The following is a 17,980-nucleotide window of genomic DNA, read 5'->3' as shown; positions in this document are numbered from 1 at the left end:
TCCCTACATCCGGAAGATGGAAGAGCAGCCTCTTCTTTGGGAAACTTCCCATGGCCACTTGCCCTGCCCTCACTCCTGTGCTCCCTCCACACGGTGGGATCCAGCACTAGGGTAAACGTGGTCCTGTGCTGGCTCTAAAGGCAATCTCTTAGACTCTCAACAAGCTCCTGGCCTGCACCTTCTCATTCAAACACAGCAAAATAGCTGGAGTTACAGTTTCTTTAGGAAAGTTAGATGATTGCCTCAGTACATGTTGTAACCAGAAGCACTTGGGGTTTAGCTGACAGTGCAGTTATGCACAGAAATCGCTCTTGAAATGCAAGTCGTGAGGAAAGTGCTTTTTACTTGGGCACTGTCTTCTCTCAAGCAGCCACATACTTGAGAGGAAAAACTTGTTGCATTCAATGTGCTTATTGAAAAACTGTTTTCTTGAAGTGTTTCTCTGCCACGATGAGTGACGCTGGGACCTTATGACTTCTCAGATACTGAAACTCTTTAGGGACCTAGTTGTGAGACTGCAGACCTCTGAAAACCAAATTCTTGCCAAGTTAATTACTCCTTGCTCTTGAAAAAATATTGCCTTTTTATTGGTTGTATGTGGAAGTCAAGTTTCTTTGGAGGTTAAACTGGAACTCAGCCTTGAAGGGTTGGTTGTGAGACGCATCACAAGTAGTTCTTTTATCAACTTCATTAACCTGTACTAATGTAACTCTGCCTATTTTCTCAAAAAATACAGTATGTAACTAAAATACTTTCCTCTCTGTTCCAAGCCATACTGTTCTGGAGAAACACCTGTCTCACTTAGATATGAGTTACTAGGGATTTAAAGTCTCTAATTACTGTCCAAGTGAGTCACAGATGTCAGAGCAGGTGGCCCAAATGAATATGAACATGTTCTCTTGTCCCTCACACTAGTCAGGCATTGCTTTTAACATGAAAAGCTTACAATAAAAGTTTTTAACAGCTTTTTATTGTGCTCAAAATTACTAGGGCTGAAAGGGTAGAGGCTCTTCTGTCATACTGCTCTATTTTGGGTTGAAGTCTGTGTCAGAATACAGCAAGCTGTCTTCCCACTTTAAGACAAGGTCATTCTAAAATAATAAAATCCAAGTGTGAAAATGCAAAAAAACCCTTTTGAGGAATGTACCTACCAGGATATAGATACTTTTATTAACTTGGTTGTACCACGCTTCAGTTTAGGCTTTCCTTTTCCAAATGTGTCCCTGCCTGTCTTGCACATCTTTGATTACTTTTTTTCTTCAAAAGGTCAATTTTAACTGACTTGGAAAGTCTGAGATGCTCTTTCCTTCCTCCCAGTTAGGAAGGAGGCTGTATATTGCAAACTGGGCAAAATAATTGTAACAAAGACGACTGCAAAAATAGTAAGTGGTAATGAGTTTATGTTTGTCAGGACTACTATCTGCTTCCTGTCATCTAATCCTCGTATTCACTGAGTGAGACAAAATGTGGTAAATTCTGTAGCTGTTACTGGGTTTTGTTATTTAGTGTATGCCCCTCCTCACCTTTGGGGACAGAGAGAGACACTTCCTACTGACTGGAAACGATGTTTGGCAAAACAAGGGCTTACTGTGCAACCTGACGAGTGTATTATTGCATACAGCCTGATGAGTCTTGTCAGAAAGATGAGAAGTGTTGTGTTTGTTTTGTGTGATGTGGGTTCGGTTTTTTAGGGGTTTTTTGTTGTGTGGTTTTTTGGGGTTTTTTAATTCCTGGTAATGTTACTGCTAAGATGGCATTCTAGAAGGAAGACAACAGGAGAATGAAAGCCTTTCATATATTCTTTGTTTGGATGGTCAGACTCACCTAGGTCAGCTGCAGACACTGTTTTCCCAGTGACAGCATTGAAGGTCTCAGTGACAACAACTGTAAAAGGCTTTATTTGTCATGGGACTGTACTTAGCAAGTCTCTGTTTGTTTTGCCTTGGTCAGCAAAGACTTCCTGTATTTACAAACCCATAAAGGGATGAATTACTGGTGTTATTCCATAGCTCACTTCAGCAATCACACTAAACTCAGGCCAGGAGAAGCACCCCTCCCACCAGAACACAACTTACTGAGGGAGCATTTGGAACAAGATCGCTTTCTGTCCTCCCTGTCTGCATTGCCGTGTGAACTCGGACAGACTCATAAATGGAAGGTTCCTCCACTTCCCGTGGGTAGGGATGCTTCAATACAATTAAGGTTCCTGGAGACAAAAAGAGCAGGAGTTAAGTCATCTGGCAAGACAGTCTTAGAAAATAACTGGCAGCAGCTGCTTGTTTGTGGAACAGTTAACTTACGCCTTTTTCATTTTAGGAAAAGATAAAGAGCTAATAACCTCCCCAAGATCTCTGCGACCCTTCCTGTAAGGGGTTCTCCTCGGAAGGGGGTGAGACTCAGGCCACACCCATGTGAGAAAACAATCAGATACTATAAATGACTCTCCCATACTGATAAAACTAGACAAATATTTCTAACATGCATCATTGGAATAGTTTAGACTTTGTGAAAGGTATTTTCTTAAAAAATCCACCCCTGCAAACTACAGAGGGACACTTGCTGCTGGATTCACTTCCAAGTCTCACTTCCTTGGCTCTGTCATGTTGCTCAGAGTCCTCAATACCTTGGACCTTGCCTAAATCCATTCCCTCATGCCCGTACAGTGGGAGTCAATTTGTTCTTACATCTCCGAAAACAAGAGTTAAAACCCTCTTTGCTTCTTCTAAGTAGCAGGTAATTAAACCCCTTCTGCAATGCTCAGTAAGTGGTGAAAAATCAAGACAGCAAGAGAATAGGACCATCAGACAACCCTCAAAGGCAGCTGTCTCCTGTCCTGCTTGAACCTTCTTTTCAGTCAGGGAGTAACTGGATAATACAGAACAAACTGAAACACAGATTTCACAGTTACAGCTGAAATGTTGACCTACACTTTCACTGCATTCATGGAGATGTGACTACAGCCATTATCGCACTTGCTTACATGCAGCTGTGAAAACTGTAAAGACCTGGTACCTTTTTTAAACCTTTAAACTTACTAGTGCTTGCAGGGAATCACTTGACACATTAAATTCCCTTCTTGCACAGGAGGCTGGCTGGGCGGGGAGGCAGGATGCTAGACTACATAGGAGGCCGTAACAGTGGTCATGGTTTTGCCAAAAACCCACTGCTTGCTTAAGTCACAGCTTCCGGTACAGACTTCCTAACAGTAAGCCTGCTTTACCATTGCCTTTAACTATTTTACCATAGCCCTTTCCAGTCAGTAATATTTTGATTATAGCCATTCTTTGTTCTCTGAATAAGGTCACGTTTATTGCATGTTCTCTGCAAAAAGCTACATTCTCAATAGTGAATCTATTGCACTATTCAAAATGGTGAAGAACCTCCTTAAAATAGTAACTGCTACACCATCTAATTTCCTTTTAAAATGCACAGCTTACCAAATGCTGTTCCATTTGCATTTTACTCTGATGTTGTCAGCTCTTAAAGAGGAGGGATGATAGAATTGGTAAGAATTTGGTCTTGAAACCTACAGGTGATTGAGTAATTTAAAAGTGAAATAAAGTTTAAAGTATATTTTCTAATGGGAAGGGCTACAAAGGGAAGTGGAAAAATTGTATTTGAAGTAACCAACTGAAATCTGTTTGCAGGCACAGGGGGTGTATGCAAATGTGATATATTCAACTTGCAGTAGGTGAAAAGCCAAATTCAGTTTCATTCTCTTTGGCCTTGCAGAAAAATAATGCTTTGTCATTTAAAATGAAATTGAGAACATGCCCATCACCAGTCTACAGAAACTACTCTTAAGCTGTTGCAGAGAATCAGAGTACCATCATCTGTACACCATGGATAAAGAGCCCTGGTGCAGAACTGGGAGGACAAGTTTAACATTGTATATAATATTTGTCTTCTAGTAAGTTCTCCATGTTTTTTCTCCACAAAAGATACTTGTACAGAATCATCTGGTAACTGTACAAAAGAACTAGTAAAAGCTGTGCTGTAGCAAGATTCTTCTTGTGTGTTTGAGCGTGACCTCTATTTCTAAGGAGGAATGAAAATTAGTCCCATTGTTGGAAACATTAGCTTCAAGTGACTTCAGCATTTTTGCCTGGGTAATGACTCAAAGTTTTTACATGTTTTCAAAATAATTTAGGTAAAAACCGATAAAGTAAATGGGTAAGAATAACATGTTGAACTTGTCACTTTATTCATAAAGATAAAAATATAGAAATATGGTAATATATTGCTTTAACCTTGTTACTGAATAGATTCAGCTTGCCTGTTCCGTAAACCATCTCACAGAACACAGTAGCCCCAATTTCCTTTTAATTATATGTAGTTCAGAAGGAAGTGTACACATTACACTGCAGAAAAATAAGATGTGAGTCCGTGTAGCACTCCATTTGGAGTGGCAAATGAAGCTGCAGTAAGACAAGGTTTGTTGGGCTTGAAGCACAAGCCTGCAGCTGTTCCAGTACAAAAGAACCACTGTGCTCTGTGGACCAGTTTGCAGGGGTGCAGGCCTGTGTGGTGTTCAAGTACTGATCAGAGAGTCTGACGTGCCTCTTCAGACACAAAACTAGCCCCAGTGAGACAAACATAAACGGAAGATAGTGGAAACCATTATATATTGTATCTCATGGGTCTCTGTTTTATAAAATCCTGTCCATAAACAAGGAGAAGATGAAAAACGGTATCTTGCTTTACTGTTACAATCCTGATCTCACAGTGTTTCTATAGGAAGTTGTTTGTAAGTGTAACAAGGAATAAGAAAAACTGGTCTAACTACTTTCTGCTGATGCCTGGGCGTTAAGGGTTGCTTGCTGCTTTTCACTGAAAGGAAGCATGGCCTAAGAAATCAGACTCTGTTGCTGGCCCTTCTGCCAGCCTGCTGTGTGACCCTGTCTGTTGGGCCCGTCATTCTGCCATGCTGACACTTGGCTCAGAGTGGGCTCTGATGAGCCCCTACCCCCTTTTTGGTATAAATCGGTTATGACCCAGGAGACCTTGAACACTTCTATCTGAAGGAACATTGCCCGAGCACTAACTCTTTCTTCTTCTCTACAGTTATCCACGGTAAAGTAAGGCGAAAGGTTTCTTGATGTGATGTTCAAATGGCTTTTCTTATTTTGTAGCACATCCAACTTAAAGAGATTTCACAGAGCTAGCAGAATCTGATTAGGGAGCTTTAAGGTGACAAGTGAGCACATCATTCAGCAGTGCTGGTCCTGTCCACAGAGATCAAATAACACCAATGCCTTGATTACTAATGTCTGTAACACATACAGAGAAGGCATGGGGAAATACAAGTTTTATATGTCATCTGAAACCTTTACAGCATTAGGTCTGTGGGTGCATGTCTGATTTCACAGGAAAAATAGCTTAGTGGCACAAAAGATACATGTAGGATCTCTGTGTTCAAACCACTTTTAAAAGCAGTTTAAATAGAGAATGCTTTGAAAGATACAAGTGCCATATTGAGTGTACCACTGCATTTTTCTCAGGGGGAAAAAAAATTGCAAAGCAACCCTTGAATTTAATGCTTGAGTTGAAAGAGCACTGGTGCATATTTAGTGTGTGACATATTACAGTTATTGCACGTGCCAACTATCATTTAACTGGTCTCTTGCATATATAATTAGTACTACTCTGAGTTACTTGCGTACACTTTCTACACAGGATACAGAAGTTTTTGGCACTAACTTGTACTGACACATCTTCAACTCTTACATTTGAAGCTAAACCTAAAACTGGCATTATAATGATAATATGCATCTGTTTCTCCAGGGATTCTGGTCTGGTCATGTTCAAGTCACTTGTAGGAATCAGGTTTAATCTTTTGAATCTTAATTCAGGTAGCATGTTGGCTGCTCAAGAAGCCTGTGCTTTTCTCTCTCTTTTTCTTAAACACAAGACAAAGCACTGTGGTGGCAGATGGCTTCAGGAGGCCGATCCACCACAGACAGAAAGGGAGAGGTAATACAGGCCACATTCCCTACAGGAAAGAGCAACATATCGCTGTAGACATCCTCCTTGGATGAGGAAGAGTAGAGCTAAACAATTTCAAATCCCTTTTCTATTTATTCTTATTGGGGGATTTCAATTTCACAGATGAACATTTATTTCCTCACTAAACGCCCTGCTTTGGTTTTGCCCTTTTTGAGAAGGTTCTGTTCCTCCTAGTACATGCATATTTTGAAATGCTTCCTTCTCTCTCTGAGAAATCAAAAGGAGCTCATGTCCCTGATTAGGAAAAACCCACTAAGCTTACATGTACTTTGTCCTCAGAGTACTTGAAAGAGTTTTGGAAGAGGAACATCTTAGATACCTGAGGTTAATACAAATGTGAATTTCTGAAGAGGAACACTTCAGCAGTAGATCTAGTTGATAGCACATCGGAAGCTCCTTAGATCTGTGTGAAGCACGACTAAAATGTGTTCATACAAACATATGGCTCTCCTTACCTGTTTCGCTTCCAATTAAAGGCTGATTTGCAAAATGCATGACTAATTCCTTCAAGCTAGAAAATTCATTAAATCCAAATTTGAATGAAGTTCCTGTATGTTCAACATGGAAGTGTTTCACAGAATCTTTTCCCCTAGAATAAAAAAGGAAAAATCTGTCAAGGCATTTGGCATGTACAACCCTGAAATGGCAGCTTCCACTACAGGAATTCTGGCCCAGATCACAGGCCGACAATCGCTGTCCTAGCAGTAATACTACTGCCATTACTGTCCCTCACTAATACTCAACACATCTGAGACTCCGATGTATTAAGAAAAACCTAACTGCTGCTTTACAGATATGAGATTATGAAAGCCTAGGAAGGCCAAGTAAGTTAAATTAACTTTTGTGGCAATCAGTAAAAAGACTCACAAACAAGGTTTCCAGCCTTCTGTCTAAGCAGGGTGATGTCCCTTCACTTACTGGGCTCTAGTCTTGATGGTGTACCTGTATCACTCAGCATGTGTCTTACTTTTCAGGTAGCATGCCAATCTCATCGAAAATGCCTTCCGTTTCTCTTTCAAAAATAGGCTGCCTCCTTTTTGCACCCAAACAGGGATTTAATAACCTAACTTTAGATACCTGAGGCTTTAGAATTTGTCTGCTTTGTCTCTACTCAGACAAATGGTTCCTCTGTGGGGGGCACTGTCAAATGTGAACCAGGGTCCTTTGTCTGTCAGGGAAGTAACAGCATTTGTTTATGAAAGCACTTAGAGAAGTGTGCAAGGGCTCACCTCCTGGATGGGCAATTATTTTGACTTCAGAAGACAGTGAAGCACTTATTGCATGTATCTCTCCAGTGAAAAAGTTACTTCTGTTAATGTTACTAGCATCCAAAATAGTCCACAGAAAACTTTGCCTCAGGAAAATGTATCAAATGTACTGAAAATACAGTGAAGAAAGGGACTTATAGCATCTTTTCCATTGTTTATTGCCAGTTCCACAGGAGATTATCATTTCAAATGGGTATTTAAACAAATGTTTATCTTTGAATAGTACTCTTGATATTGTAGAACATTCCTCTGTTGACCTCCTGCATGTTTTGCGCTACAGTCAGCTGAGAGACGATGCCTGCAAGCCAAGTGCAGATGCCCTGCAATAGCAAATAGCTGCTGTGAGTCCCCTGCAACGATGGGGGTTTCATTTTTTCATTTAATTACACAAGAAATGCAATGTTGCAATGAGAGCAACTTCTACTCTATTTCCTAGTTCCTTTTTAAAGTTGGCTAATTTAGCTGGGGGAGGGGATTTCAGGCAATATGTGATCTCTCTTCTTACAGCTGTCAATAAAAACCTCAAGGGATGTCTAAGCATTGCTTCCTTTTAAAACAAACTATAATAATAACTGAAGTTCCTTGTGAGGCAGAAAGTAAAGTAAAAGCTATAGGAGAAATTTTGAAAGAAACAAAATGACAGCTAGAATTGCTAAAGTTACACTTTCTACAAAAATGTATCAGAGCAAAACTGAATTTATTATTCTAAAATAAAGTTTTAATATTAGTCAAAAAAATGGAAAGGAAAACTTGAGTTAAACAGTAGAAAATTTTAAAATCAAAATCAGTATTTCAAGGGAGCTGTACCGCCAAAAAATTAACGTAACAGGAAAAAAGTATAAAATGCCTTAAGGAGAGGGGGAAAGGTAGGGAAGATACTATCGCAGACTTCTGGGGTCAGCTGACAGGCTGGACCTCTCTTGCCCCCCCATAGGGATGCCTATTGGGTAAGACTCAAACAGTTAGTTACACCGACTGCTTCCCCGGAAAGTTAGAAATTAAGCTTGTATTTGTTATTGCATTTCTAGCGCTATATAGTCATCATATATTTTTTGGTACCCGTGCGCACTTTTGGAGACAGTGTATTAGATTCTCTTAGTGCTTGACCCTAAGGATGCAGGCCAGGTTGCTTAGGGAACCATCACAGAGCAGGTTTCTTGCATGCCGACTGCAATCTACCCTGAACGTTTCCTTAGCTCTATATGTAGATATAACTTTAGTCTCAATATAGTTCCAATAACTCACCCCCCAAGCAATTACTCCACACCTTCCCAAGCTCCTTGTATAAATGGCTATCTATAGTGGTAATAATTCCAGCAGTGTATGCATAGGCACACTTGCTCCTGGGTCTTCTGTCAGAGATGAGTGAAGCAATTCATATTTGCCTTTTATACCTCCGGGAACAGGGCATGTGCAAATTGCACTTTCCTCGGTTTTCAAGCGAACCCACTTCCAAATGATGACAGCTCCTGGTACTGAATATGCAGAAAGTCACAATTTCAAGGGCATGTGCTGTGTTCCTGTCTATCAGGATTGTGAATAACTATTATCATTATAATGGTTAAAGTAACTTTAGCTTAAAAAGTTAATGCTGTTCAGCTGAGTTGCGGTCACTAATTGTTCAGAGGCTCAGTTTGAGGCAGAAATGAGCTTGAATGCACCAGCTTAAAATTTCACTGTAGAGGCTTAATATGTCATGCAGTTGCCAAAGGTTAAAAACGTGTTCAGGGTTGGTTACGTCCACTCAGCTGACATGCAGGGACTACCTTGTGTGTCTAATACATACATCTTTCATGTTGTCTTTTGAAAATATTGTGGCTTCTCTCCTTGGGACATTCTTTAAATGTGATTCAATAGTGAAGTACCCAGGCCAGGCTACCTGTGCTCTGTATTGGTTGTGTCCTGAACTGATGTAAATTGCTGTAACTGACTTCAGGGGCCTGACATCTGTCACTTGTGAATTATTGTTCAAATCAGTCATGCAGTACTGGCTAAGACTGAGTCTTAGCCCAGAACAGAGGAGTAAAACCGTCCAGTCAAACACTGGATCATCCCTCATATGACGGTTCCTCTAGATGAAGTTCATGTAGATGATGGCTCTAGATGAAGTTAGCGCCTACTAACTGGTATATTTACTACTATCCTCGTCATAAAACTTTTCTACTCCCATCAGCTGTGTAAATGCCACACAGATTTTTATCACGCAGACTGAAAATCTATAGACAATCCATGGAATGATGGGTTTTGCCAATAAGATTAATTCATAGTTTGGAAAAATGAGAGCAATTTTCAAATCCAATCTAAATTTATTTTTTTCTTCTAACAAAATGTTTAGGATTACACCATTAGGAACACATTAAAATAGTCTGAGCCCTAGGGAAAAAAATCTCAGGTCATCTCAGTGCGTGAGACGTGCAAATACACATGGGAGTAAGTGAAGATTTTAAAACTGCTAGCTCCGCGGCACTAGATAAATTCACTTCTGTCCATACTCTACCTTACAGAGAGGGAGTACAAATCTTCCCTTTCATTACTCTTCCTCAAGAGATAGCTTCCATCCTGCCCGTTGGAAAGCAGCAGCGCTTCTGCTGCATGTCGGGTAAGATTATCATGATACCACCTGGGAAGACACAAGAGGTTAAAGTATCATTCACTCCGCTCTTAACCGACAGCTGCTGCTGCATTATGGAGCTGAGTTAGAGAAAGAGGAAGGACTGCAACCAACATGGCTACAATTTTGAGTTAGCATCCTTCTCACAGGCACACACAGGTTACATAGAACTATGCCCCTTTCAGCAGCCTCCTTTTGACACGCTCGGAAAACTATTTATTTTTTGTTAACTACAAAGTTGCGTACAACAGCTGACGGTTAGCTGAATCTAAAAACCCTGCGAATTCTACTTGCGTGACCAACAAATTACCCAGGTCTGTGCTGATAAGGTGAAAGCAGTTTTGGGGGGTATGCAGGATCCTTTCGTCTATTTTCAGAATCTGTACTTCCTGACATATCTACACGCTTTGGTACGCTTCCTCTTTTGGGGCAAACAGGCAACACTTCAACTCCTCTCAAACTCTGTATTTCCCACAACTCAGTTCATCTGCACTGCTAAGATCTGAAATTAAACACATTTGCCTAAGCTTAAAATTTTCATTTGAAGTATAATCTTTTTGGAAGAAGGGACACAGGAAGGGATCAAAATTAACTGACAGAATTTGAAGTGAAAATTTAGGAAATCACGCCATTGTTGCCACTTGGCCATACGTGGTCTGAGCAATGCAGGAAAACATCTAAACGCCTGCTTCATTTAATTTCAGTTAAAACTAACTTCATTAGTCTTTTTATATGAAAAATTCCACAAGGAATTCTCAAAAATTCCTCCAAAGAAGATCATGAAATGTTGTTTATGGCTTCATTTCCATCCAGAATGATTCACAACAGAAACACTTGATTTCTTTCAATAGAAAAGTAACTCATTAGAAATGATCCTGAGACAGAATACACAAAAAAAAAGCTGCAGCTTTGAAAGGCTGGAGTGCCGATCCTGTAAGACATGCTGTGTGCAGGTATCAACAACAGTTACATACACACTCCAGGACCTCTGGTGCTGAGGAGCAGGGGATGCTGTACCCAGGGCCCAGCTCTGCAAGCAGGAAGCTTCTCACCTTGTCTGTATGCAGAGTGGTGCCCAGTCTCCTTCCCCTTCCTTTAAACTGTTAAACTTGTAGGATTGGGGTCAAAGTCTATTACTGTTTCAGCCCGAGAAATACTCTTTGACTGAAAGCAGAAGTGTGATCACAGCACTTTCCGGCATTTGTATCATGGCAGTCTTTAAACTGAAACACAGTGTAATTGTATACTCTTTCTCCTTATCTGTTCATTGCAAGCTTCCACTAAACTTGGCATCTCACACAAAGTTTTAACTCTGAATTTAGATGGCTGCCTATTTGAAAGGCCAGCTAGCTGATAAATTGCTTTATAAGAGACTGCAGACTGTTAACCCTGCAGAAGACAAGATCCATGTGAAACTCAATACAGGTAGGGTATTGCTGCTTTGGCTCTAGAACATGCTCTGTGGACCATCTACACAGTAGAATAAAATAATGAATATTTAAAAATCAAAGTGTCATCCTCTAAAACATCTGTTAACCAAAATCGGCTTTGGGATTAACTGCCCAAGTAAGTAACAGTCAAAGGTCAGATCTGTCCTGATGTGATGGGGATCGTATCAGCACACACGCTTGGCTGGACCTACGGCTGAGAAGACAACACTCTTTTGGGTGGAATTTCATAACGCTATTTCTCTCACTTCTGTGCAAAACAAACCTACGTTGAGAAAATCTCTAAGTGGTCATTTTCATAAAGGAGGCGTATTCAGTTTGAGGTTCCTTATAAGCGTGCTGTTACGTTATTTCCAAAAAGCCTTTTACTAAGATTTTAAAACAGAAGTCACTTAAGTTTTAGAAATGTTCTGTTTAAATCTACTCTCTCTTCACACATAAAAGGCCAGTGACTAATGAAATTTTACCACTGTGAAAAAACAAAACCCAAACAAACAAAAAACAACAACAAAGCCCCACCCACTTAATTGGGAAAATAAGTTGTTTTAAAGTGCAGTTTTAAATCCTTGCTGACAAGGTTGCACCAGTCTTCTTGCTTAAATATGCTGTCTCAGACAAAAATCCCTCAAACGTTACCGTGTTCCTCTTGCGCAGTTTAAGAAGTAGAAGTGGATGTGAGACAGTAACACAGATCTTAGCACCCAAGTGACTGCTACATGTAGCTTGCTTTTTTTCTCCTCCTGACTGTCACAGATGGGTCAATCAGTAATAACTGTCAGGTTACCTGGATATTCCACTGTGAAAATGGTCATTCAAAATTTGTTCCAATTGCATGAACACAGGTAAAATTTAAAAATGCTGTGGAAAATCTAGCATTTGAACCCAGACCACCAGGAAGGTAAATAAACACACACCTATGCAAACAGACTGCTCTTCCAATCAAGCCTCCTTGATGACACAAATACAAGTAAACAGGACTAAAAAGAAACACAAACAGCCCTGTGGTTAGATGCTATTAGATACGCTTCGGTTGAATTTAAGTATCTGTCAAAGGGAGAATCCTTCTATTTATCTTGTTTAGAACAAATCTTTGAGGCAGTTCTTTGAAATTTGTGGGTAAACCAAGGTGGGAGACACTCATTCAGCAAGATGCTGTAAAGGGCAGTCACCTTTAGCTTAAGTTTTGGTTGTCTTCTGAGTGATACCTGGGGAGGAAACTGTTGATAGAATACATAATGTTATATCTACCTTCTTAAAACAATAAACTAAGGAAATCAAAAGGCTTTACAAACACACAGCTGTTTGAAGCTCCTAGCAAGTCCTTCAAAAAGCTGAATTGTCTTAACTCTTTCATTTTGAGCCATGGTGCCTATCTTGCATGTTGGGCTGTTTCTGAAGGTCCTTCCAGAAGTCATCTTTATTTGACCCAACTTATAGTGTCTTGTATTCACTATAAAAAAATCCAGAAATATGCCGTGTACTTTGACACTTGTCAGACTGAAAATCACCAGTAGTGTAGAAATTGCCTGCGGTTCCTGATTCAGATTTCTCTGAAGACGCATGAGAAGAAAGATAAAGTCCTTCCCTGTTCCAGAGCCACTTCTGCTGGGTGCCCTTGGCCTTGCACACCCTCCTGTCTCAAATGCATACATACTTCTGGGAGGTTTTTCTTTTCTAATTATTTCATTTCTTTTATTAAAAAAAAATCCTCCATGCTCCCCTTTGGGTTCCTTATTGCCAATTTGACTAGCAATCTCAGTTTCACAGTTTATAATTTTTGTCATTTATCCATTGTCATTACTTTAACTTTGTCCTGAATTATATTAAATCTCTTTATCCCGTACGTGTAAGCACGTTTGTGTTGTCAGTGTGTGCTGCTGAAGGACGATGCTATTCTTCCCACTCTTTGGAGTGGAAGAGTCTGCTGGGCCCATGAAAGCATGTCTTAGATGGGCAATGCAGTCCTAGTGAGATTACCTTTGTTTCTCCTCGGAAAACAAAGCATTTTCGGAAATCAACCGATTCTTTAGATCAGATTGCATCGGTGACAGAGTAGGAAGGGCTTTACTGACATTGCTGTTAGAAGAAGGAGGATTAAAAAATGAGAGACAAGTGCCCCACAGAACCAAAACTCATCAAAGCACACAGCCTTGCCGTAAGGATCTGCCCACCCAGTCACCAGTGGGGTTCCCCCCTGGGGTAAGCTGGTGGCTGCCACAGTACAAGCCATGTCTATGCCGGCCAGCCGTACCACCGCAGCTATGCTAATCATCACAGCTGCAGAATAGGACACACTCGTATTAAAGTATCTTCTTTCATTAAGATCTCTGTGTAGTTAATGCAGTGACTAGACCTCCCTACACAGTGGTGATGATGAGGAGTATGTTATAACAATGTTTGGGGTGGAAAACTCCCTCTTCAGGTAAGAAAATCGTCCTCAAAATGTTCCTTTGTTCTTTTCTTTAACCACCCAAGATGTTTCAAAGAAAAATGGTAAAGAAACTTCATTTCTATGTCCCCTGCAGATCAGACAGCCCTTAGTATGGCATCTGTCACTTCTGATAATGCTGTTGGCAAACAAACTGTATGGATATTTTGCAAAACATTTCTGCCTGTGTAAATAGGGGCTGGTGAATAAACCTGTAGCTGGCATCAGGTGGATTAACTTTTTAACAATACCGGAATACACAAGGAACACAAACACTCATCTGTGGCTAACCCAAGCACGAATGTCGAGTGGCTTGGGTAATTCTCAGCCATTTCTATGTGCAAGCTGTGTAACACCCAGTAGAAACACTCGCTTTTCTTCCTCATAAAAATGAAAGATAGCTAGCGCCAGGAAAGAGCACAGCTGGAAGTTCTGACTGCCATTTGTTTTTAGCGTCTGCAGTGGTAACTCTGAGGTATGCCCAGCTATCAGATAAATGCAGGTAGAGGTCACACTTATTTTTTGTGTCCTTATCAGGTTATGTTCTCATTTAGTTATAGCCTGGATAGAGTTAGAAACGGTGTGCATGTTTGGTTTCTTTTTGTAAAGAGTCAGGCAATTCAAAGTTCCTTCTCTGAAGCGGGAAGGAAGTTCTCAGTATTCAGCTCGGTGATCTCTCTGCTCCCTTCCCAGAACCTCCCTGCCCTACCGCCAAAGATGCAATACTGTTTGTGCTCCTCGGTGGGGGATCATCCCTCTGGAAAGCACCTCCTCGGCTGCCTGAGCTGCAAGAGCCAAGCAGAAACACAGCAAATCGAATTCATCTCTTGTTCACCTCGGAAAGGGAACAGAGATCCACGTTAGGGGGGAGATGGTCCACATGTGCTCTCAGTAGGACTTCACTCCAATATTATTCAGAGCAGTTATTTACCCTGGGTTGGGTTTTTTTGGGGTGGTAGATGTTGGCAGGTTTTGCACTTTTTCTGTTATTAAAAAAAAGTCTTCTACCATGAGATGAATTTTCTTAGACTTTGAAGCTATATACTAGCCTCAAAGACGTATTCCCATTCTTAGGTCGAAGGAGTAGTACGCTGTGCTGCTTGATGGAGTGAACGGGAAAGCACTGACTTATCTCCTTTGACTGGATGCAATGCTCTTCACATGCCCGTACTCCAAAAATTACTCTACAAAATAGCCTCACTAGTTCTCCCTTCTCTGCATGCTGGATTTCAGGAGCTTCCAGATCATATCTGTCAAGTTTGGCATTTTTTATTTTAACTTCTTTCCTAATATCAAACCCTAGAAGCATTCACTATCATCTGAAAGTCTCAAAGGGCTCTCTGTACCTCACGTCAGTAAAAGTGAAGTTTCAGCAATGTTTTTAATGGTGCATGAGTTGACAGAGCTCTAGAGAACCTACAAAATAGCGAGAATGCTAAGACAGAAGTTATAGGTGGCATACAACCAAAATTGGTATTTATTAGACATTCTTTCAATGTGTCACGCTGAAACACTTAATCACACACCTATGTAAAGTACTTTGTTGAAATACAAGGGTGCCATTTCATAGGAAAAATAGTTTAAAAATAGAACTACGAGGCAATAACATCAGTGTATCCAGCCTTAAAGTTCATCTCTTCTAACTGTAGGCTTTCACTAGTTCAGCTTCTGCTTTTCACTTCCATTTTCTCTTCCCCTTCTCTCAACTGCCTTTGTTCTGATTTTCACCCATTTCTTTTGCCCAGTTTCTAGCCGTTTTAATTTTGCCCTTGTTTACACTAGAAATATAGATGAAGAAAAAAAAATTCTTATGACCATTTGCCCTCTCCCAGTCATACAAGTTCCTCAATTCCCCAATTTTATCATCATCTGACACAGGCCTGTGGCCTGATTTCTCTTCTGTTACTAAAACTAAGCATGAAGCGTATTGTTCAGTCTTACAAATACCGTCTGTCATGGTATTGTCAAACCTGGAGCTGGAGGAATGTAAAAGCTGGCTGCAAAGGATGACAAAGGCGGCTCAGACTGCAAACAGAAAAGGCACCGTTCCTTTCACCTCCAAAAGACAGAGAGTGTCGCCCAAGCTATGCTATGTTGGGACAGAAGCTGTGTTACCAGACCAGCCTGTAATTACTCGGATGACGAGATATTCCACATTCTCATGCTCTTGCGCAAATAACGTGAAGTGCACTATGGAATTCCCCAAACTCGCATTATACATGCTCAGCTCCAGGAGTTTCACACTGCAGTGTGCAGGCTGTCCTTTTAGCAGTAACAGCAATAAATGCGATCGGAGACAGGGCTGACTCCAGGAATAGCCAAAGAGACCATCAAAGCAGAATCATGATGTCACTTTCCTCTTACTTTAAGCCAAGATGCTTCTGCTTCTTTTGACAAACTTCAGTGCTCCCTGTTAAATATTTTGGTAGATTTAGGGAAGAAGTTAAAGAATGAGGTAACACGTTTTTAACAATGTGTTCTGATTTTGATCTTCCTTTTCACTAGGCATTAGTTCCACTTATGAACACCTTGACAATGAAGCTGACAGTAATCTGAATTTTCACTTTGAACTCTTGATTGTTTACCATCCAAACTCTCTAAATAAACATAAGTCACCATCTTCCCTCAGACTGGATGAAAGAGTTTTTAAAAAAAAAAAAAAGCCAAACCCATCACTCTTGCTTTCTTTTGTTGTGATGTAAAAGGTCAGAAAGTCCATCTTTACAGATAGTGAGGTTCTGGAAAAAAAAATCCAATCTGATAAACAGCTGTAGATATATCTAGATCTTTCAGTGACTGTGATTGTCTGATGATAACTAGGATTGTTAAATCTTATTTCTTGACTTTTTTTTTTATGCATGTAACTCAACACACTGACCTGAAGGAGATGCTTAATATTTTGTGGTAGGGTGAAAAGTTTGGGTTTTCCACTGAAGTGGAAATAAAATAAAGAAGCTACAGCTTTAAAAATGCATATTTGTAGCCTTCTCATTTGTAGCCTTTCCTTCTCACTGGTACCACATCAGGTACCACATCAGGCTGCCGTCCTACAAAATCATCTATGAGGACAAACTCCTTGGCAACCAGTGAGGCTGTTTATAAGCACAGGTTACTGGCATAAATCAACTCAGGCCATATAGTCTAAATGAATAAAAGTCTGGTAACTGGGAATCATGCTTCCCACAGCAGCTGCGACTTTTTTTTTTTTCTGTGGATACTTTTTTAGCACGAGCGTAATCTTACAGATATAAAGGAAAAGTATATAATGGCCAGTCTGGGTACCACTGCGAAGTGACTTCATTTCATGTTTGTTAGATGCTTCAGTAACAGGCATTTCACTAACAGGTTCTTCTAAATATGGGGAAATATCAGCAGTCCCGAGATTGTAATTCCAAGTCTCTGTTGCAGTCCAATTTCTTTGCTAAGTGAATTAATCACAAAAATAAACGATGAGTTGGTCCTTATCCATAAGCATTCAGGAAGCAAAAAACTTTTACTTTTTCCATCTACTCTTTTTGAATGCAGAGATGATACCAGAGCTTTGTCAGTATCTTCACTGGCCTTTCTTTTGCTTTGTCGCCGATTCACTTTGCTGCCAGCGATCCTTCCCTCCCTGTGCCCACCTACGCTGCTTCTCCAGCCCACGTTTCTTCTCACCCACTGCAACACTGCTGGTGAAAAAGTGACCCAAGCCTTCCTCCTGTAAAAAGCAAAACTAACTGGCAGACAAAATGGGTGAGTCACATTGGACAGGGAGCGAGGTCTGTTGTAATCTTCGGCCTTCCTTTTTGCTCCTCGGGTTTTGCTTTTGAGCGAGGGTGACGTCCTCGTAACGGCTGCGAACAGTCCGCTGCTCTCGCTCCCAACGCCTGAGGCGAGCCTGGGGAAGCCCTGCTCCTTCCCAGGGCTCAGCGAGGAGCGGCTGGCATGGCGGCTGGCATGGCAGCCCTCATGAGGAGATGGCCCAAGGGACGGCACCGCTCTGCAGCGGGGGGAGGACAGGCAGCTCTGAGGACAAGCTCTGGGTTCGGTGCTCTCCTGAGAGGCCGGTAAGCCATGCGGTACAACTCGGGCTCTTCCCCATGGAGGAAGTTTCAATGTCGCAGAGCTGCTCTGAGTGAAGTTGTAGCCCTCTAACTCCCCACTATATTTGAAATGCCTACCTGCACTCTACTTTTTCTAACTCTTCTTTATTTCTCCCACCTGCCTGCTGCATGTC

At 41.0% G+C, this 17,980-nt stretch overlaps 1 protein-coding gene across 1 annotated transcript in view; it reads right to left on the bottom strand.

The window, feature by feature from the left end:
* Positions 1–9,894, bottom strand: part of DAPP1 (dual adaptor of phosphotyrosine and 3-phosphoinositides) — a gene marked incomplete at its 5' end in the record, with an annotated part of 13,395 nt that extends 3,501 nt beyond the window's left edge. The window contains 3 exons of the mRNA XM_009695342.1: positions 2,076–2,206; positions 6,462–6,595; positions 9,772–9,894. Coding sequence (XP_009693644.1) covers positions 2,076–2,206; positions 6,462–6,595; positions 9,772–9,894 — 388 coding nt within the window. The remainder of the gene's footprint in view (positions 1–2,075; positions 2,207–6,461; positions 6,596–9,771) is intronic.
* Between the last annotated feature and the right edge of the window lie 8,086 nt (positions 9,895–17,980).

This window comes from Cariama cristata, unplaced genomic scaffold (genome assembly GCF_000690535.1).
Source record: "Cariama cristata isolate BGI_N322 unplaced genomic scaffold, ASM69053v1 scaffold30422, whole genome shotgun sequence".
NCBI classification, from domain to species: domain Eukaryota; kingdom Metazoa; phylum Chordata; class Aves; order Cariamiformes; family Cariamidae; genus Cariama; species Cariama cristata.
The sequence above is the reverse complement of the archived record's forward strand: the minus strand, read 5'-3'. Positions and strand labels throughout refer to the sequence as shown.